The sequence below is a fragment of the Condylura cristata genome, unplaced genomic scaffold (genome assembly GCF_000260355.1).
Source record: "Condylura cristata isolate star-nosed mole 26May11 unplaced genomic scaffold, ConCri1.0 scaffold00003, whole genome shotgun sequence".
In the NCBI taxonomy this organism is placed as follows: domain Eukaryota; kingdom Metazoa; phylum Chordata; class Mammalia; order Eulipotyphla; family Talpidae; genus Condylura; species Condylura cristata.
The window spans coordinates 10672155-10695758 of NW_004567104.1; the positions used below are offsets into that span (position 1 = coordinate 10672155).

General features: G+C 38.7%; 1 protein-coding gene across 1 annotated transcript in view; it reads right to left on the reverse strand.

Moving 5' to 3' along the window:
* NCEH1 (neutral cholesterol ester hydrolase 1) overlaps nucleotides 1–21477 on the reverse strand; it is a 62752-nt gene extending 41275 nt beyond the window's left edge. Inside the window, exon 1 of the mRNA XM_004674967.2 lies at nucleotides 21217–21477. Coding sequence (XP_004675024.1) covers nucleotides 21217–21354 — 138 coding nt within the window. The 5' untranslated portion in view covers nucleotides 21355–21477. The remainder of the gene's footprint in view (nucleotides 1–21216) is intronic.
* Between the last annotated feature and the right edge of the window lie 2127 nt (nucleotides 21478–23604).

A 23604-nucleotide genomic window follows, 5' to 3' on the forward strand; every position in this document is an offset into this window, starting at 1 on the left:
GTGAATTCTCTCACCCTCTGCATCTCTGGCCTGTACCCCAGTTCTGTATGAATAAATAAATAAATCTTTAAAAATATATATATATATATCATCTGTGAATGTCACATAGAGGATCAGTTAAAACTACAATAACTACAGAGTGATTCTGATCAAAAGGGAGAAACAGTTGAAAAGGACACAGCAGACCCAAAATGGAGTCCCTTGTGCTAAGCCCCACATCAGCAAAATAAGACTTCAAACATAACCTGATTGCATTTTCTGCATCTCCTAAAAATGTAACTAGAATTTCCTGGTCAGCATTAAGGAGATAGCCTGCCTCATAGATCCCTCCCATTTCCCAAAGGTCGACCAACCTTCCTCCTGAAACAGTTTCCTCTCCCCTTATCACTCCTCTTTCTGGTAACAAAAATCTTCCATTTTTTTTTACAGCTCTTCAGAGTTCCTTTCTACTTGCTAGATGGGATACTTCCCGATTTACAATGAATTTCATAACAACAATGAGAAAGATTTTTATATTTACCTGTCTTAATTTTCATTTTTTTTTTAACAATATACACACAGAGAAAGCAGCTAATTTCTACTTGGAGGAGTACTGGTGACACTGGAGTTGGGTCTTTAAGAACAATTTCCCAGAAGAAAATGGGGGAGAAGGACATTTCACTTTGTGGAACATATAGGAAAATATAAAGGTGCAGAAGAGCAAGGTTTGTTGGTAAATTGGAGTGGAAGATTGTTCTGTGACCCTGAGAAAAAGGATTTTGGCACTGTATTTTGATGCATTAAAATATTCTTAATTTGGTGGTTTTGAATCTGGTCTTGATATTTGATCTTACTTGACACTTAATCTACTCTTATTTGATTCTAGTCCCTTTCTGGTCTCTCCTACCATCCATCCCTCAACCCCCAGAATAAAATTCAAAAAAACGGAAGTTTGGTCCCTAAAAGAAATAGGTCCCAGATGAAAAGACAAAAGGATTATGAATAGGTTAGCAAATTATTTTTTTTAAGTACCTGTTTTTAAGAGGTTATAGGAAAAAAAGATTTTTACTCTTAGTTCTATTATCACCATGACACAGCCAAGCAACTTGTTTAGCTACAGAGATCCAAGGGGTATTCCACAGTTTAGCAGCATTGGAAGGCAAATTCTTGGGCTCCAACTCTATCTCTATGAAGGAGCTTGGGGGAACTCCCAATTTTTAAAAAGATTTATTTATTTATGCATACAAGGGGTAGAGACCAGAGGTATGGGGGAAGGGTGGTGAGAGGGTTCACCAGAAACAAGAGTGGGTTACAGAACAGGTGGATTCACTGAAATACACTATTGAGGGGGATAGCGAGCAAGACAGGAGAAGTCTACTGTGCTGTGTGGGTCACCTTCCTGTCCTGGTGGCACAAGGGGTTAAAGCGAAGCACTATGAAGCTATTTGCAGCCACTGAAGCATGAATGAGTTGGATCTACATGATTCTTTTGCATATCATAGTACAGAATTACTAGCCTGGTCAATTCAAAATTTCCAAAAGTCTTTCATTAGCAGTTTTTATTGTTACTGATATACTTTGCAAAAATAATGGGTGACTAGATTGGAGACAAAGTCCCTATGCCTGGAGCTTGCAACGACAAGTCATGGTAAAACATTTAATGACCACTTGTGTCAAGCTTGAATGGTCTCTTCGTGGATTATCTAACTACTCTTCAAGACACCTCCCCTTTGAAGCCTCACGACCCCCAACTGGCCCCTCCTCTGCACAAAACTAATATCTTTGCTCATCATTCAAGATGTTTTGAATTCATTTCTTGAATAAAGAATGAATGTCTTGTCTTCGTTTCTGCACCTCTCCTTTCCCTGTGTGAGGTCTGGTCTATGCAAACTCTGAGGACAGAGACCCAGAGGCACTCATCTGGGAATCCAGGGACTAAGGCTGGCAGCAGAGGCCAAATTAACAGATATGAGGAGGGCATTAGATCTGTCTGCCAGGAACGGAATCCACTTTCCCTTAGGAGTTTCTCAGCCCGGGCTTTTTCTGCCAACTTTAAGTGAAGCAGCTCCCGGCACAAGTCTGTCCCCCGTACATCCGCTTCCCTCCTCTGACTCCTGCCAGTACCGCCCCCAGTTCTTTCCCAATGTGGCCGGGCCACAGACCTCCGCTGGGGTCACCATTCACCTTCGCAACTTCTCTAATAACCCGGCATACACTGGAAACGGAGGCCCTGGAAGCCTAGTCTGGCAGCAGAGGGGAAGACTGGGCGCAGAATGCCGAGTTTAGAGCGTGCAGCTCACTTGGCCTGGCAGCCCCTAGCCTGGGAAGGGAATGTACCGTAGTAATCTAAAAATGGCCTTCATAAGTGCCCGCATCCCCCTGTGAAATGTGAGTCCTTACCCTCACAAAGTTGCAGAAGCGACATGATCAGATACAAACATATTTGACATACAATTTCAAGCTCTAGGAAAAAAGCACAGTATAATGGCGTCAAGGAGGCCCTACCTTCCTTACTAGATCCAAGAGCTCACCGGGGAAAAACGGAGGATCTGCTTAATAAGATCTATAGATCAAGGAGCAGCAGGATGAAGGAGAGGAATCAGATAAATGATTCCGCCCTGAGTAACATCAAGGATAGGTCTGAAGTGCTATTATGTGAGAAATAGGAGGGGACAGATTTTGTAGAGGATGAAGTAAAACCACACTAAAACATAAAAAATATTAGTATTAAAAAAAAGGCTAGGCAGGTGCATAAAGGACGCGTGTGTGTGTGTTTGTGTGTGTGTAATAAATAATAATGAACAACTATATACCAGAGACTAGGGTGGAGTGGGGAATGGGATCAAAAATGGGGGGGGCGGGGAGTGTACTAGACTATGGTGATGGGTCATGGGTGAATTGGTGATGGGAAGTCCACAGGGATTACAACTGAGATGGAAAAAGGCACAAAATAATGTAAAAATAAACTATTATAGGCCCTCCCTGGTGGCGCAGCGGGTTAAAGCACAACATTAAGGAACTAAAGCCACTTCAGCATGAGTTCGATTCCTGCCCCAGATGTGACCCACATGGCGCTGCAGACTTGTCCTGACCCATGTGCTGCTCCCCTCAGCAGTGTACTTCCTCAGTCTGCCTATTCTGCAGACCACTCCTGTATTGCTGGCTGCTTCCCCCTCAGCAGCATATTTCAGTCCATCTGCTTGTTCTGCTCCCCACTCTGTCTCTGGTGAACCTTCTCACCCCCATACCTCTGGTCTATACCCTAGTTTTTGTATGCATAAATAAATAAATCTTAAAAAAATACTTTAGTTGGTGGTAGCCATGGATCACACAATTCCATACTTCTTTGCAAGTGTTAAGTTACTTTGATTTTCATTGTGTGTGTTTTCAGTTTGTGTTAGCTCTACTCCTGTTTGGGACCCTGTGTGTTCTGAGCACCTATGGGTTACCATGGAGTATTTATATTTAACATATTTGTCAACATGTTAAATGTCCCTGTGACCCTGGGCTCAATATTGAGTGCCTATTGTAACACCCAGTGATAATTAATAGCCATTTCTTGCTTCCCTGGTGGTGGGGGTGATGGGGGTATACTGCATTCAGGCAGCTGGGGCTTTCTTTCATACCTATGCCATATATCATATTGTATTACACTCTCTTAAACATATTTCTCTTTTAATTTTTCTTCTAACACTAACCCAGGTAATTTTCTCTGAGAGATTAAACTCTGTCACCATATTTTTTGTGATCCCCTGAAGACCATAATTATCTCTGACAAGAAGGCTGTACTCACATCAAAAAAGGAAACATGTCTGTTTGAAAGGGAAATAAAATTTCTTTGTAGATTCCTCCAGATTTCCCATAACCCCCATGTCCACTGCTTTGCAATTAAATTTCTTGTGCATAATCATAACTTAAGAGACAGAACACCAATCAATACTTCTAATTTTTTGTCTTCATTTTTTTTAATATTGTCCAGTTTTGAGGATAAAACACTCAATTATGCAGGTTATTAATATGAAAAAAATCGGATTTTATACTCCAACAACCAACTTGAGAACCAGAGATAGGTAGCAGACATGATAGGACAGGTACCCTATGTGGGTCAGCGCCCTGGCTGGGCATTGAACTCAGGCCATAATGGTAATAGCGCTGAGATTTAGTCCCTAGGCCACCAGGTCAGCCCAACGTTTTAAAATTCATTGCAAACACTTCTAATTCAGGATATATTTTATAAAATAATTAGGACTACTCGTGAAAGTTCAGACCACCTGGCAACAGCAAGTGAGAACTACCACATCACACAGTCACCTGAGGAGAGCAGTGGCACCTTCTCTATTCAGGACCTTGCTTCTCCAATCTACAGTTGTGTGGGAAATGCCCAGACAGAAAGGCAGCAAGCAGTTCTGCACTAACCATGTTTTCTACTTTCTTAAAACTCTTTCATGTTATTTGTGGCTTTTCCCCCAAGGGAAACAAAAAGAGGACAGGAGACCTCAATTCTAGGCATTGTAGGGTCTCTAGAGTCACCTGGGGAAACTGGGAGAACCTGAAAATGAAGGGCAGTTTAGCATATACCACCAAAATGTTGGAAAGCCTCAAGTTTATCCAACCCTCTTACCTAAACATTACAACCTCCAGTTGAAGAGTCTCGTCCTCAAATAGCATCGAAGATTTTTTTTTTTTTCTGCAAGCATTCTTCTTCACTGGAATCTCTAAGAAAGACTCAGGATGGATGTGCATGCTCCTGTTCTGATGTTTATTGTTACATAGATGTTGTGTAACTGAGGAAACCCAGGGTAGCCCTATGCCCTGATGAGAACATGTAATAGCAAACAGAAATAATCAGGTCAAGCATTAGCCCTTCTCACATTCCTGCATGTGTACACTGTGAACATTTGCAGTTCATCCGGGGGCAAAGGGATGGGTATTGGTTGTGTTGAACACTAGAAAGTATTGGATCCAGGAGAGAAGAAATTATACTTTGAGAGTAGGCACTAGATTAGGATTTGGATGAAAACTGGACTCCTGTCTCAAAATAGAGCAGGACCTTGGTAAATCATGCACATGTACATTTAATTTTGGCTTGTAAAACAAGAAGTGTGAACTAGGAAAGGGCTTCCCAAACCAACTTTAACGAAAGTGAATTGGTGTAAAAAGATTAAAGATTAAGCAGAATTAAATAAATTTCTGATTTACTGCTGGGACTTGGCAGTGTCTTTAAAAATCTGATGTGCATTGTGAATGTGATGGGAATCGATATGTAACATTTCCTAAGCTTAGTTAAGCACACTGTGTTCTCAGTGCAAATTATCTCCTCAAACTGCTGTTTTATAGAACCCAGTTTGGGAAAAGCTACCCTGAAGTTTTTTTTTTTTTTCTTTCAGCTCTGCCTTCCTAATCAGTTTAAGTATGTAACAAGGCACAAAAAGCCTGGAAAGCCAGAGGCATCAAAGCAAGTTCAAGGATCAGGTCGTTGAACACCTGTAAAGAAAGGGTAACGGAGGATTTTGAAAGATGCTATTGTAACACTTAGGGTTTAACTCCAGATCAGGAAGGCAGATAAAAGAGTAAACATGGAGCTGGAATTAAAACAAGAATAAGTACAGAGTTCAGCAGTTTTATTACACACGGGAACAAAAAAATTGCTAGGGTTGCAGAAACTTTCTGAGATAAATTGAAGTCTTTCAACAGCAATGTAGTGAGAGAACCTGGAACCAGGAATCTGCTGACCTGAGTTTGAGTCCAGACATTTCATTCACCTTTCTGGATGTCAGTTTATTGGTTTATTTATTGAAGTTTTATTTATTATTTATGCATACAGAACTGGGGTACAAGCCAGAGGTGCAGGGGTGGAGAGGATTCATCAGAAGACAGTGTGAGAAACAGAACAGGCAGATTAAAGAGGTACACTGCTGAGGGGAGCAGCGGGCGGGTCAGGAGAGGTCTGCCACGCCATGTGGGTCACCTTTGGGGAGTTTATTTTTTAATTTTAAAAAAAGAAAGAGGCTTATAGATGTGGTTCCTTTCACTTTTAAAATTGTGTTTTATTTGCACCTAACTTAAGTTAGTAAGGACTGAGCCCTCTGGAAAATAAGTTGGTAAGGAGAGAAATATGAAGGATGGGGGCTGAGACTTAAATTAGAGACTGCTTAAGAGAGAATGTTTGCAGGGTCCAAGGATATAGGCCTTTAGTGATGCTCTGAAACTAAGTTCCAGAGACTGGACTTCTCTATAGAATTGGTGTTTGTTCAACTGGCTTCTTATGTTAACATGGCTTCCCAACTAAACTTACCAGACAGCTAAACTGAGTTATGGCACCATTTCCAATTTTTTTATTCAGTTGTGAAATTTTTAGATTTGCTTTTCCTGGGCACTTGCTAAGGTAAAACTGGTTTTAGTAATCTCTTAATTATGAGACACAGTAATACAACGCCTTGGTAAGTCATTTCAAATATATGGAAAACACAAGTGTATTTCTTTTTTCCAAGTGTGATTATGGACACGAATTCATTCCACAGCATTGGTTGTGTACATACTGTATGTGTTAAGTATCAAGGGTGAGGCAATGAACAGATGCATTGTTGTTATGCTTATGACTAGGGTGGATGCTTGCCTAGTTTCAAACAAAATATGTTTCCTATCCAAATTCCACTCCCTCATTCATTTTTATTCAATGGTCCTATTCATTTTAAATTATAAAAGAATGATAAAGTAGTAACTTTCAGTGAAGCTTTAACAAAAACAAAAGTATGCTTAGTCACCATATTTACCAATACATGGAGGGGAAGAACAGTTTGATAATACTTTGATAAGTACCACAGAGTTAAATAAACACAGGCTTGTGTTTCTTTATAAGCCATTGGGTCCCGCACACTTCAAAATCCACAAAGAAGCTTAGAGTCTCTCCTGAAAACCCTAAGTAACTGTATGCATCTACCATCAAGCAAAAATACTTGATTTTATACAATTTTAAATTGACATGGCAAAATTATGAAGGCATGACTAATGCAAGCAAATTTAATCTTTGCTAATCTTTGCTACTTCTGCCCTGGGGCAAATGCACACACTGTGATGGGGGTTTTCCTGGCCTCACTAACTGTATAACTGTGGCGCCCTGACCTCTAACACAAGCAACCTGGAATTCCTTCCTCTCCTCTGAAGTGTAAAGTTGATGACCTCTGCATTATGAAAGATGTATTGCTATTGGGATCTACTTATTCTGGACAAAGACATTTAAAGGTGATGAAGAGTTTTCAAATTAAGCACTGAAAACATGTTTTGGTTGGGGTGTTCCCTGTGTTGTGTGATAGTAGGATGGATGGATTTCAGAATGAAAATCTTCATCTCATATCTACTTGACAACCTCCCTAAACACTGATTTCCTGACAGAAGATTTCATGAACAAAATGGTCTTGAGTTTAACTCCTGTTCAATATCTTTGGATATATTTATTGTATTCAAAATGAAAATCAACTTCAAAATTAATGGGCTAGCCAGGATCTGACATCTGAATGCTTCTATTTAATATATCACATGCATGTCAGACTAGGTTCACACTGTATTTTTTTTTTAAAGATTTATTTATTTGTACATACAGAACTGGGGTACAGGCCAGAAACTCAGGGGTGGCGAGAGGCTTCAACAGAGACAGAGTGGGGAACAGAACAGGTAGATCGACGAAGTACACTGCTGAGGGGAGCAGCGGGCGGGTCAGGAGAGGTCTGCCACGCCATGTGGTCACCTCCGGGGCAGCGGGAATCGAACTCATGCGGAAGCGGTTTTAGATTCTCAGTGCTGTGCTTTAACCCGCTGCGCCACCAGGGAGGGCCACACTTCATTTTAATTAACAACTCCTAGCCCATTTTTTTTTTGTAAAAGCAAATAATTTTTAATTTTTTATTATAATAGTTTTTTTTAAGATTTATTCATTTATGCATACAGAACTGGGGTGCAGGCCAGAGGCACAGGGGTGGTGAGAGGACTCACCAGAGACAGAGAGGGGAGCAGAACAGGCCTATGACAAAGTAAATTGCTGAGAGAAACAGTGGGCGGGTCAGGAGAGGTCTACGGCTCCATGTGGATCACCTCTGGAGCAGGGATCGAACTCATGCTGAAGTGGCTTTAGCTTCTTAGTGCTGTGGGGTTTTTTGTTTTTATTTTTTTTGTTTAATATTTATGTATGCATACAGAATTGGGGTACAGGCCAGAGGTGCAGGGGCAGTGAGAGGATTCACCAGAGACAGAGTGGGGAGCAGAACAGGTGAATGGACGAAGTACTCTGCTGAGTATAGCAGCGGGCTGGCCAGGCGAGGTCTGCTCACCATATGGGTCACCTCTGGGGCAGGCGGGGACCAAACTCATGCTGAAGTGGCCCCAGCTTCCCAGTGCTGTGCTTCAACCTGCTGCGCCATCAGGGAAGGCCCTCAAGTGTTTTTTTTAAATGAAAGTTTATTTAAATGTAAGAATATAGTGTGAGATCAGTAGTCTGTTTACTTATTTATTTACATTGTTTACTCTCTTTCTCCAGAACAGAACTGATACAAAGTAGATATGCAATAAAATGAAGGTCAGTGAAGGAGAGAACAAGATTCCTAATTCAACCAATTCAACCTTTTCAAAGAAATGTCAACTAAAAAAGTATGTACTTGACAAAATTAATGCTTTTGGAAATCAATTACTGTTTGGTGCAATGGATATATATCTGAACATAGGAGATGAGAACAGAACTGAAGCCTGATCCAGCTTCAATTATGGATGAATCATTTCTTAGGGTGTCAGTGTTTTAATACCAGTAACAATTAAGTCTGTGGTAAAGTAATTTTATGATAGGAAGAGGAAGAATTATAGTGTGGTAGTTATAATGAAAAAAATCAGTTACAGTAGTTGATGCTGGAAAAAGTATAGTATAATAGTATATGCTATTAACCATATAAATAAGAAGATAACTTGAAAATATGAAGTAAGACCTGCAGAAGGATTTATGTTCTCTGATCCAGTATTTCTAATTTGGAAGAAGCTTTTGGGAAAAACTGAAAGCAAAAAAAAGTCACCTACTCAAATATAATCACTGTGACATTATTAATAATAGCAAATAATGAAACAGCCTAAATTTCTGGTACCAGGGGAACAGTTAGGTTAAAAGTGACAGGTTCTGTACTGCATCCATTAAAAAGAGGAGTAATACTGCGTGATAATAATTTGGTAGACTCTCCTGGTATATGTAAAATAAGTTGTGCATAAAACTATGAATAGCATGACAGCATTTGATAAAGGTAAGACAACATATTCACAAAGAAAGAAACATAAAGGAAATATAGCAAAAAGTAGGAGAATTTCCAATAGATGGAAATCTACACTTTAGTTTTCTGTATCTTTCAGGAAAGTGTATAGTATATAAACATGAGCAAGACAGACAAGTTCCACAGGCAAAGGTGTGTACAGGAAGTGGTATGTGAGGATATGAGTAAGTAAAGGGTGTGCTGAGGCAGAAGGTACATTTCAGAGGGTGGAGAGTACTCTTTAAGTTTTATAATCCTTGTCCATCATGACTATCTTAAGTTTTTTCCCCACAAAAGCTTAATTCCTTTAGTAGATTAGATGACTGAATTATTTTTTATATACCAAAGGAGGTACTTACTTACTTAAGGTTAGGATTAGGGTCAGAGTTAAGGTTAGGGTTCATCCTTCACTGTCCACCTTAAAAATCCCTCTCCTCTATCATACTCTAATTCACTCCTCACAGTTTAATTGGGCTTGGTCCTTTCTAGAACTTGGTTTTAAAATTTATTTATTTATGCCTAAAGGATCTTGGGTGTAGACCACAGGTGTTGGGAGGGCTTACCAGAGACAGAGTGGGGAACAGAAGAGGTAGCTGACTGATATTTACTGCTGAGAGGAGCAGCAGGAGAGACAGGAGAGGTCTGCTATACCATGTGTGTTAGCTCCCTAGCCATGCCAGGGATTGAACTCACACTTCAGTGGCTGCCTATAGCTTCATCATGCTGAGACTTAACCCTCTGTGCCACCAGGTAAGCCCAGTTCAGGTTTTTGATAGTAGGTGTATTGCTATTATCAGTTTCTAAATATATCGACTTCACCTTTGTTCCTCAAGTCTAGCATCCTGCCTTGTATATAATTAGTGCTCAATGTAATTGTTGAGTGAATAAATATACTGCTGATTATGGTTTTGTTTTTTTTTTCATTGTTGCTTCTAAGCTCAGACTTTCTGGAAGGCAGCCAGTTTATCCATTATCATTTTCCTGCTTGAACCCTTTATGTAGGGAGAATGGGATTCCAGAGTAAAGACATTCTGCTGGCTGGCCTTACAGATAATGCCTTATTTGAGAAATGGGATGTGTGGGGAAACTCCCTATCAAGATATTATCACCACGCTATTTACTATAGAAGCTATCCAGGAACACTGGGTCATTCGCCACTGATTCACTTAGTAAGTAGGTGAGTGCTTACTTTGTGCCAGGTGCTTTTAGGGTTATTTCAAGTAAGACGTTAAACAAAGAACACCATTCTGAAACACTGAATGTGGACACAACAAGAAAGACTGTGTTAAAGAAGGCTGTGTTAAAGAAGATTGAGCCCTAATAGAAATCATATGTATATACACATATATCTTTAAAATGGTAAGAATAGTGTAAGTTAAAGATGAGGATCATGATGATGATGATGATAATGATTAGAGCATCATTAAACTAAGCAATGGACTCCAAAACATTAACCAGAGAAATTGTAGTTCATGTTATATATAAGCATAGAGCTAAGGAATTTGTATATGCGATCATATCTAACACCAAGCCTTGAAGAAGGCACTGTCATTACCTCATTTTTTTAGGTAAAGGAATTCTTGGAGAGCTTAGTTAAGACAGCTTACCCAATAGGTGCTAAAACTAAGATTTTAATCCCTGTAGCTGTAGCTAGTAGGGGTTCAGGTATACAGACAGGTATATAGATATATACAGGTATATATCTATAATCTGTTATGCTCCCCATTCTGTTTTTGGTGAATCCTTTCATCCAGCCCCCTGCACCAACCCACATCTCTAGTCTATACTGCAGCTCTTGTATGCATAAATAAATTTTAAAAATCATTTTTTATAAAGAAAGCCAAAGACCTGAGAATAAATAGCAAATTTATAAGAACAATGGTAAAAATGAAATAATATAGAATTATTTTTTATATGCAGGTACTGGGATAAGTGTTTTACATGTATGTGCTTTCATGTAAGATGATGACAGTTTTATATACAATCTTCCAGTCACATTACAGGACAACTATTGTAACCAGTTGCCAGAAAGGAAATAAACTCTAGGTTAAATATTCTTTTCAAGATCACAAAGTAAATATAGCCTAGAGCCTAGGTTTGAATATAGAACTTCATAATCCAAAAATCCACTGTATTAATCATTGTGAAAATCTCCCACAAGTTTGGAAAACATATCATCAATATCTTGAGGTTTCTTTTTTTGTAAAACAGCATCTATAGTTAATTAAATTTTGAGTTCAAATGCACATTTGTATAGTAGGAATTATGAAATAGTTCACAGTTTAAAAGGAAGTCCTGGTGAATACTGTTTAACTCAGCATTTCTCAATCTTATTAACTATGAAACCCTTTTCAATGTGTAATACATATTAAAATATTTTAGGACTAATATTTATAAATATAAATTTGTAAATACATCCCTTCCCTGTATGGTGCTGTCTAATAATAAAAGATTTCAGCGTAGTGAGGGTAGAGTGAAGCTGGGAAGAGGGGAGACTAAGTATAACTATAATAGGAAGTTGTGGATATAGTTGAAATAACTATAGAGTTCAGCTGACCTGGTACATCACCAGCCACAGTAGGCGGTTATGTGTCTCTGAACTGATTTCTTAACCTCACTGGGCTACTGTTTGTAAAAATAGCACACTGTAAAAACAGAATATTGACTACTATTTCAACAGGTGGTTGCACTTATTATTTAGTGAATGGATCCCTTATTATGCAAATACTGGTCAGCAATATTATTCTACTAAAGATAAATCATCTTCTAATAGCAGAATAACTGATTTTCCTGAAGAAAGTCAAGGAATTGGTCCCTCCCTGGTGGTGCAATGGGTTAAAGTTCACAAGTTTGATCCCCAGCCAGGGAGGTGATCCACCTGGCACTGCTGACCTTTCCTGACTCACCTGCTGCTCCCCTCAGCAGTGTACTTTGTCCATCTGCCTGTTCTGCTCACCATTCTGTCCCTGGTGAATCCTCTCACTGCACCTGCACCTCTAGTCTGTATCCCAGTTGTGTATGCACTAGTAAATCTTTTAAAAGAAAGAAAGACACTTTAAAAAAAAAAGTCAAGAATTAGGGATTACTGCTTCTCTGGATTTGCCATGAAATCAAAATGTTTGAAATCTTGGGACAAAGTGATCTTAAACAGTTTTATACTTTAGAAAAGTAGACTTGAGAATGGTAAAATAAAATATAAGCTAAGTATCAGGCCAGGGATGATATTACAGACAAGCATCACACAAAAAAGTCTCTCAATTAATTTTTCATTCTTCTATGATCCCTTCAAGAAGATAAGGTAGAATGATATCAAATGAATGTAGGAATTCACCAGTCATTTTTTTAAAGACTATGACCTATACTTCTAAGCAACACTTAACTAGAACCAGGAAAATAATTCTTTTAAAAAAATTATATATATATACTGAAAAAATATTATGAGGAAGTTAGAAACCCCAAACTGAGGCTTGCACAAAAAAGAGAGAGAGAGAGAGATTTCCAGATGAAACAAAATGCCATTTAGTGTTAAGTTCAACGCAGAAGTACATATTCTATCTGGGGTAGATGGAGTAACATAAACTGAAAGAAAGCAGAACCATATATCTACTTCCCATTTTCATTAATGATCTTCAAACAAACTAACAACAACAACAAAACCCAAATTAAAGCAGTAAGGGAATGTTATGTCTATGATAGGTGAGATATAAAGTTTAGTGGGGAGTTTGTACATAAGGAAATATAAACATGAGAAATAAATGAGGACCACACACACACACAAAAATAACGAAGAATATAGAGAAGAGAATTCTTAAGACTGGGAAGAAAGAGGAAGTTTTTAAAAGATTTGATTTTTGGGCCCTCCCTGGTGGCACAGTGGGTTAAAGCACAGCAATGAGAAGCTAAAGCCACTTCCGCATGAGTTAGATCCCACCTGCTGCCCAGACCTCTCTTGACCCAGGGCTGCTCCCCTCAGCAGTGTATTTCAAGGATCTGCCTGTTCTGCTCCCAGCTCTGTCTCTGGTGAATCCTCTCACCTCTGGCCTGTACCCCAGTTCTTTATGCAGAAATAAATTAATCTTAAAAAGATTTGATTTTTGAGTAGGTGTTGAAGATGTGTTAGATGTAAGCCAAGCTAAAAGGGCGGTAGGACATTTAATGCAGAGAGGACAACAGAAGAGGTGTCACACAAACTTGTAGACTGTCATGGGGCTGGCAGTTAGTTACTGTGAGCATTCTACACCCCTGGTTGTGGCCACAGGTGCCTGAGTGAGGCTGACCTGATCTACCTCGGAAGACTTCAATTTCTGATCAGCCTGGCTCACTGGCAACAGCATGAAGCCAAGGGTCCTAGAATTTCTATCCCGGTTCCTGTTTTTCCAGTGTAAGTGCTTGTATGATTTTGGGGATTTTGTTCAAGTTTTCTGAACTTCCATTTCCTCATCTGACAAAAGGACCTAGCTATGGCAGCCCATTGTTTATTGCAAGAATAAAAAGACAAAATGAAAATGTTATCCTTTGTAAAACCTAGAGTGCTGTAGAGAAAGATGTTAAGTTACCATTAAAAAAAAATCATAATCGGGAGACTCATATCTTTAGGAATAGCCTTTTGTTGCTCTTACCTTTGGGAGTGTCCCCCTGGGGTATCCTTGGTAGGACCTCCAATATTACTCTCATTCCATACGCATTTGTCCTACTACTTCCACACCACTACCCATTCACGGAGCACTCCCAAATCTCTCTCTCCAGCCTTGCTTTCTCTCCCTGATGTCCCTCCTGGTCTTGTATATGCAATCTATTTTCAAGCAGCTAACCTTGCATTTGTCCTATGCACACTTCAAAATAAGACCCCAAAACTGTGTTATCCTCATTCTCAGGTCTGATCTTTTGCTCAATCACAATCACCATTGCCAGTCACCCAATTACTCCAGTGTTCTAAGGAGCCACCTCCATCTCCTCCTCCATGCAGACTATCCAATTCATCGGCAACTTTGATCAGCTTCTTGCCCACTCAGACACACTTTGCTAGTTCTTGCTCTTCCTCTTGCCTGGATTATTGCTCCTTACTGGTCTCTCTCTCTCTCTCTTTTTAAGATTTATTTATTTATGCATACAAGCAGAACTGGTGTACAGGTCAGAGGTGTGAGGTGGTGAGAGGATTCACCAGGGAGAGAGTAGAGAGCAGAACAGGCCGACTGACTGAAATACACTGTGGAGGGGAGCAGCAGGCGAGACAGGAAAGGTCTGCTGTGCCATGTGAATCACCTCCCTGGTTGGGTGGCTGCAGATCTCGTCATAGAGCTGTGGTTTAACCCCTTGCACCCACAGCGAGGGCCTCTTTACTGGTTTCTTGCCTTCACTTGCAGTATTAAGCTCTTCTCAACACTGCCACTACAGCTGTTCTAAAATGCAGGTTTGACCATGTGATTTCTCTGCTAAAATCTTTTTAACGGCTCTTATTGGTTCACAGTGCTCTTCATTATCTGGCCTGTGTTGCTTTTCAACCTCATCTTGCTGACTTGAATTTTATGCTGCAGCCAGAATAAAATTAGTTCCTTAGTCCTACCATTTCTCCCTTTGTAACTTTCTGGCTGCAAAGTCCTTTCCACCCTTTTCCCTCCTCTCTCTTCCCCTCCACCTCCTTCACTCAGCTCACCTCTGTGGAAAGCAATCTAGCACATGGTTACACTCTTGAACCCAAAGATAACAAACTGTGTTAACTTTTTTATTTATTTATTGAAGTAACACTGGTTTAAAACATCTTATAGGTTATAGGTGAATAGCATTGTAATCAAGTGAATAGCGTTGTAATTCAACATCTCTATATGCTGTATTATTACATGGTGGAGAACGAAAGCTGTATTCATGAGAAAGCTACTTTTCTTTGCACCTTAGTTTCCTTATTTGTAAAATAAGGAAAATAATAATATCTGCCTTATAGAATTACAGTGTTGATTTGATGAATCTCATGTAAAGTGCATACCACAGAATCTGGCACAGAGTAAGTGCCACTATAGCAGGTCCTCAGATGATAATATTTGTACAGCAATGTTTCATTATAATATTGAGGTGAAAAAACAATTCCAGCTGATGTAAATGAAAGTGTTATGATGGTAATCAGGTCCTGCTTTCCTTATATCTTGTTTGCTTAAAGCTGCATTTTCTAAGCACCTACTGATAATGATGTGGACACAGTTTTAAATGCTTCACAGATGTTGGCAATCACCCAAGTTTGATAATTCAGGATTAGAGACCACTTGTGAAAGGAAGCAGTTCCTGATGCCTTGGTCTACAACCAATGTCCATTTTAAGGTTCCTGCAACAGGCCATAAATATATCTCTCATTGCAGTGTGTATGCTGTAACTGTCAGTAGGTTTATTTTCTTTCACTGGACTATAAACTCAAGATTAGTGTGTGTGTTATTGATTTTTGTCTTGCCAGTTCTTACTTAGCATTGTTAGTTAATATTTATCAAGAGAAGTATGATGTCCAGGTGGTATGATTTTAACTTTATTTTAGAAATACTGAGAAATTATTCAAGTTTCATAACATGATACATTTTAGATTAGGTAGAAAATATAACTAGGTTTGTCACTTGGAAATTTAATTTTTTTAAAATATATTATAAGTGTTAGTTCCCACATTTCATTTTGCAGCAAAAGTAAATATGTGCTCACTATTTTACATCATTTCGTACATTTTTTTTCATCTCAATTGTAATCCCCGTGGGTTTTCCATCACCAAGTCACCCATGTGCCATCACCATAGTCTAGCTCACTTCCTTCCCCCCACTGTTTTTGATCCCATTCCTCACCCCACCCCCATAAAATGTCTCTGGTATATAGCTGTTCATTATTATTATTTTCTCGCCTGGTCTATTATACTCCTGCTATGAGAGAAACCATCCGGTATTTTTCCTTTTCTGTCTGACTTATTTCACTAAGTATGATCTTTTCCAGCTCCATCCATGTTGCTGCAAAAGACATGTGTTTATTACTGAGTAATATTCCATAGTGTATATGTACCACATCTTTTTAATCCAGTCATCTACTTTTGGGCATTTGGGCTGCTTCCATGTCTTTTCAATTGTAAATAAAGCAGCAATAAACATGGGGGTGCAGGTATCTTTTTGAATCAGTGTTTTTGTGTCTTTTGGGTAGATACCTAGGAGTGGAATTGCTGGGTCGTATGGAAGCTCCATGTTAAGCAGTCTGAGGAACCTCTAAACAGTTTTCCATAGTGGTAGTACTAGTTTGCATTCCCACCAGCAGTGCAAGAAAGTTCCCTTTTCTCCACATTCTTGCCAACATTTGTTGTTGTTCACTATTTTAAAAGGAACAACTGTGTATTAGTAGAACACTTAGGAATTATTATTTATTCTCACCTCAAAGAAATGTCTTTGATCAAGCTCAAGCCACATGTTAGAAATAGAATGTTCCATTAAAATACAGTAATAATGATGGTATTTTTGTGCTTATGGCTCTATTTTTTTTAGTTCTAGGGGAAAAAGCAAAACTGTAAAATAAGTATATTGTCTTACATATCTGATAGGGAAGTCATTAATGTTTGACTGAGTTCACCAAGCACTGCTGTTGATAGGTACCTACTCAGATTGTATACGTAGCAGAATTAAGGCTGATTAAATGTTGCCCCCGAGGCTCTTCTTAAACTTGAAATTTCTGCCACTGGGCAGGCTAAAAAGAATTCCATTGAAATCAGCTAAAATTGCTATGATTGGTGAAATCTACAAATTACATGGCAAAATATGTACCATGTCAAGTCTGGAAGGCAGGAAATAAAACTTACTTTTTATATCAATGTTTTAAAGTTAAACTTAACTGACAATAGAAAACATTTCATTTCATAAATGGTTATGGAAAAGGTTAGCAAGTTGGAGTTCTGGGTGCTATCATGCACAGACATTTCAGGTGAGGTCACTTTAGACTTTACAGGATGAAAAATCTTGCTTAACTAGTCCCAAAGCACTGTCATCCGTAAAATATAGGCCAACGTTCAGCAGAAGTACCAATTTCCACCTCTCTTTTACATAATCTTGTCAAGAGGATACACAGTTGAAGAACTAGTAAGTTAAATGATCAAGACAAAACAAGTTAAGCTCTTACTCTGAATCCTGTTGAGATGCAGTTATTACCTTTAGTCACTATCTTTTGCAACCCCATAAACTGTACATAGCTTCTCCTTTGAATTGTACCTCTTCTACAATATCTGTTAGCTCCCACTTTTTTTTCATAGCTGACTTTAGCATGGCTTTCCATTCTACAAGACCATCATGTGAACACCTCAAAACCTCACTTGAGTAGACTTTCAACTTGTGTTACCTTTAAGTCACTGGGCATGAAGCAAGCCACTATGATAGCTGTGTTGAGGGATCCAGGATGCCTTTTTTCTTAGTCTTTTTTTCATAGTACAATTACCAAAATATTAATAACATTGATAGGCAATGCACATCAATTCTACTTTAGAGAAAAAACTATTACAAAAACAACTATAAATCATAGTTTTAAAAATAACTTATTACATGTTCATTGTAGAAAAACTGCAATATGAAAAGTGAAGACACAGAAATAAAGTTGAAGATGTACTCTTATGGCCTTGAAAGAAATTTCTATATTTTAAATTATATTACTCTGCTTTTTCTATATGTATATAGGTATACTGAAATGTATGATTGTATGTTTTGATGTATAGATACTTTTAAGTGGGATAATATCTTATATGTTGTTTTATAGCATTTTCATACAAATCTTTTTTTTTTCCTTCCTTTAGGTCATTAAGCATGATTTTACAATCTACATTATAAAGAAATCTACTGGTATTCCAAAATGTGGGTTTACCATATTTTACTTAATCTTTTACAGGTCTCTATAATGCTTTATAGAGGTTACTGAATATTTCTCCACATTTCTCAGAAATGGGGATGCCTTTGAATTAAATAAGAGTTTTGATTCTATAAATTGTTTTTATCTTTATAACTACAGTTTTAACTGATTACTTATTCATCAAGAAGGATTGCTGTGTCAAAGAATAAATATGATCTATGGTTTCTAATGCATGCTACTAAACTATCCTTTGAAAATACTCTTAAAATTTGCATTTTCTCCACAGTATATACTTCTCAATATGTCTACCTTAATGGGGAATCCTATTTTTTCATATTTTGCTTACACTGCATTTTGAAATCACTAGAAACTCCCCAAATTCCCTTCTTTTGTTCTTAACTTCCCAGCTTTCATCTATCTCTCTCCATTGCCCTTCCCAGAACTACTTTTGTTTGTGCTTTTCTTCTGCTCAAATCTTCTGATGACTTTGCGATAACACAGAATTTCCCTAGTTAGTATTGTATCCCCTTAGACTCTTATAGTCAAAATAATCAACCAACTAATCTGATAAATTCTTGACACTTTAAGGGATTCATTCCCAGAAGCAATAAAATTTGAGGAGTTTAAGTAAAACATAAAATCAACATTTACAGTACATTTTATTTAACTTATAAAAGAGTATTTCTCAACTTTTGCTGGGGAATTTTAAAAGTACTAATGCTCAAGACTTTGTTATATTTGCTAAACAAAATTAAGCAATCACAGGGATTTTCCTACAGTTAACAGGGGACATTTGAGACAACTCTTAAAAGAATTACTGCAACAAAATCCAGGCATTTAAACACACTTAACAACCTGAGGATCAGAGAAGGTTAGGAAGTGGCCTAGACTCACAACCAGCAAGGTTGTCTGGGATGGAACTCAGGGAGACATGAATTGAACAGTCATGCTCTTACTTACTTACAACATTACAATATTAAGCCACCTTGTTGTTTTTCCCAGGACAATGAGAAGTGACATTGTTAAGTTACTTTTTTTGTGGGTAGAAGATACTTCCATGTGGTCTGAATGATCATTCTGATATTTCACATTTCAGAAGACAGTGATGAGAGCCGTATCTGTGCAAACCCACTCTCAAGCCACAATGTTGGATGGGTATTTTGTTGCCTCATTTATCTCTGTAAACTGTTTTTACTTTAACATTCCCCAAAGCAAACAGAGTGCACATCTGGTAGAAGATTATAGGATACAAAGTCTTTGGGTTGGAGGGCCTTCCTGGTAGCCTAGGGGTTAAGTCTCTATGACCTGAGTTCGATTCCTGGACAGACTGCTGACAGACACATGGTGCAGCAGACTGCTCTTTGTGGTCTGCTGCTCCCCTTGCAGTGCATTTCAGTAAATTCACCTACTCTGCTCCCTGCTCTCTCACCCTTGCACCTCTGGTCTACATCCCAGTTCTTCTACATCAACATAAACAAATAAATCTTAAATAAAATAAAAGCCTTTGGGCTGGCCAGCTAAATAGGGAAGATAAGCTTTTTTCTAAACCTAGCTTTTCTCAAATTATTTGTGATGGAGAAGACTTCACTGGTAACCTGAAAAGTAGGAATAATCTTTGAAGCCAATATAACAGCTTGATATTTTGTTTGTTTTTCTTATTAGTCATTATTCTTTTTATTGAAGACTGTCATTTTACCAACCCAGGTAGATACTGTTCAGACAGCCCAGGGTGTCTGAAGAGTGTTAATCTCAAATTACATAATATCTGGAGAAAGAGAGGGACTGCAGTACTTCCCACATGAAAACTGCCTTTCTTGTAACAAACATTAAAGAAGGGGGTTCCATTCTTTTACCATATCAATATTAGAAAGCAAGGTAGGGGGCAGTGGAAAGAGGGAACTTGAAGGTAGAAAACACAGCCAGACCCAGGAAAAGCATATCTCTACTAGGAATATGGACAGGACAAAAGACCATGTAATGCTATACAAATCAGAATGGATAAAGAAAAGGCACAACCCTCCAGAGAAATTTATGACCTTTTTACTTTCCTTACAGTAGTTGAAAAACAAAACAAAACAAAAAAACAAACAAAAGGAATTTATAAAATAATCTGCAGTTAAAATTCACCATTGAAGGCAGAAAGCAAAGTTGGTTTTGGAAGAAGGTTGGGAGTCTAGAAGTCTAGAGGGAGCAGGCTTCTCAGAAATACTGTTCAGTGATAATGCTCAATGTAGGGTACAGATTGTAGTTTAGATTTTAGATTCTCTGGCACTAAAAACAATGTTATTTGACATGGAATGAATCAGAGAGAATTATATTTTTTGTTTGTGGGAGGGAAGAAATATACACCCAAGATACAGTAGAGAGAAATGTTACCCAGCCAGTGTATACTGGTTCAGGGAAAGGTTATCTCTTCGGTGGCCAAGGACATAAAATAAAAGCTGCAGGGCAAGCAGAAAACAAATACATCAAGCAAATGAGGGCGACTGCCGCTCCTCTAACCAACCAGGCCTCCTGGCCTCCTTTCTGGGACTGAACTTGTAAGTGCCAGGCATGAAATGGGAGGTCTCCGCGGTTCCTCAAGTGTTTAGAGGATTCCAACCCGCTGCCCCCAGGAGTGGAGAGACACAGGACACTGGAGATCGCCAGCGCACGCCCAAGCTTTTACGGTGGCTGCACTGCCTGGAAGGAGAGCCTGTTTTTCCCAGAGCCTTCCTAAAACATTTAACTCACTCTTTGCCGGCCCCATAAGGAGAACGAAAATGGGAGATGGGGGAGGGGCGGTTTATAAAATGCAGCAAGGGATTTTTTGTGTTTTGTTTTTTTGACATTGCAAACCAAGTTAGAGGGGGATATGTAGGATGAAAGACGGGCTAAACAGTTGTCAGATTCTGTCCGAGTAGTTCACCTCCTCAGTCACCAACACAAACCCGGAGACGCAGATCTAGACCGATGTTAGCACCGAGGAGAATGCGACACCCTGAAAATGTCAGATCGAGCCACCTTAAAATGCGATCGCGTCATTGCATTAGAAAAATATGCATTCTCTTGAGACACAGTCCGGAAATTTTGTTTTACCCTTGAACTATTGCTTAAGAAGAGGGAGAGAAAATCTCACCACTTGCTGTGCGCCCCGGAAAGTCGCGTCCAGCAGCATCAGCTTCCAGGGATCCGATACGGAGCCGGGCAGGGGGATGTAGACGTAATAGGCGACCAGTGCCACCAGGGCAGTGAGCAAGACACAGGACGACCTCATCTTTCCCCAGCTTGGTTAGACCGCGGATTGACGAAGAGGAAAGGGCGATGCCAAAGACCTCCAGCAAGTTTCAGCAAGGGCCAGCAGCTCATTCACCGGTTTCTTATGGGCCCTAGAGCCAATCAGAGGCGGTGTCGGAAGGAAGTGGGCGCGCGAAGCGCCTCCTCTTCGATGTCCTTGCAAATTGTTGTAGACACTTCAGGTTTGAGAATGCACTGGGCTGCTCTGGGCGCAGCACAGCGGACTCTGGAGGACACAGATCTGTATTGCACGCCTGTGACCGGGGGGGGGGGGGGGGCGGTTCCCTCCTGCAGGTTCTGGGACGGAAACCCGAAATAGTTTTAGTGTTTGGGTCATTCGGACTCAAAATGGAGATAGTGTAACAGATAATGAAAACCCATTGCTTTTTAAAGTTAGACTTACAGTGTGATGAAAGAAGATAATAATAAATTTTACAGCTCAAGCAATGAGAATCCAGTAGTACATGGAGCACTTAAATCTTGTTTTCTAAATCCCATTGTACAGTAAAAGGAACCACAACTCTGTCACATCTTGGAAAATGACTGACTCTTTCACAAGTTTAAGACATGTAAAGTACAAGATAAGCCTTAGAAGATAAGGAATTATGGGGATTGGACCAAAGGGTATAATATACAGGCTGCTGCTTGAAGGGTCTACTAATTTCTAAAGCCTGAGTAATTTCAGTATTAAAATAAATAATGAACGTGTAATAAATAACAAATATATGATAATTTTAAATTCTTGTATAATATTATGATAAAAATAAAAATAAATTTATAATAGATAATGTATTATATACCATTGAATAACATAATCAAGGTATGTTACCCAGTCTAATAGCCTGGTTTATATTTCTGGGATTATTTCTAATCACTCATAAAGATTAGAAGCTAATATGCACGAAGGAGTCTACATAAATATAAATATATAAACAAGGAGGAAATAACACCTGAAAAAAAAAAAAAACGTTCGTGGGTCAAATGTGGCAGAAAAAAAAAATTATATTCAAATTTCCTGTTACCAATGTGGAGAAGGTGGAAAAAAACAGGAGAGAACAGATATAACCATAGATCTAGAGGGAAACTTTGGAATCACTGTTTCAAGAAGGTGATAAGCGAACTATTTTAAATGTATTAATTGAGGCCCTAAAACACCTATTATACTATATGTGTAATTTTTCACCCTTAACATAGCAATTTAAATTCAATTTTAATTCGGGACTGGGAAAGAGATTATTAGGAGCAAGTTGGTTTCGTGTTCAAAACTGGAGGAAAGCATTTATATAAACAACACAATTCTATGGTGTTCAAACATTCAAGTTTGAGATTATTGTTTTATATCTCTTTGTTAGTTATTGGTTATTTCTCCCTTTTCTGGTAACTACCATTTAGTATCTCCAAACAGACATATGTGTGTGTGTATACACATACACATATACATATATGTATATACATATATGTGTATATGTACATATACACATATATGTATGTGTGTATATGTATATATACATACATATATAAAACTGTAGGTGAATAAGTGCATATTAGCATATAATTTTTGTGAGTGATTACAAAAAAATCCCAGAGCCATAAAGCAATCTACTAGACTAACACAACATGCTTATAGGTAATCCATACAACAATGAAATTTTACCTTTTAGACTTTAATGTTTTATTTCTGGACTTTGTTTTCTTAAAATTATACATCTTGGGGGCCTGCTCTGGTGGTGCAGTAGATTAAAGCACAGCACTATGACGCTATCAGCAGCCATGCAGCACAAGTTCAATTCCTGACCAAGAAGGTGACCCATATGGAACAGCAGACCTAACGTCTCTTCCACTGCTCCTCTCAGCAGTGTATTTTAATCAATCTGCCTGTTCTGCTTCCCACGCTGTCTCTGGTGAACCCTATCATCCCCGCCACCTCTGGCCTATACCCCAGTTCTTCCATGGATAAATAAATAAATCTTTAAAAAATATACTATAGATCTTGGGCCTCCCCAACGGTGCAAGAGGTTAAGTCTCAGAACTATGAAGCTCTCAATAGCCCCTACAACCTGAGTTCATCCCCACCAAGGAGCTCACCAACATAGCATAGCAGACCTCAGCTGTCTCACCTGCTGTTTCCCTCAGCAGTATATTTCAGTAGATCCACCTGTTCTGTTCCCCACTCTGTCCCCACTATGCATAAATAAATAAATCTTTTTTCTAAATAAATCTTTAAAAAAAA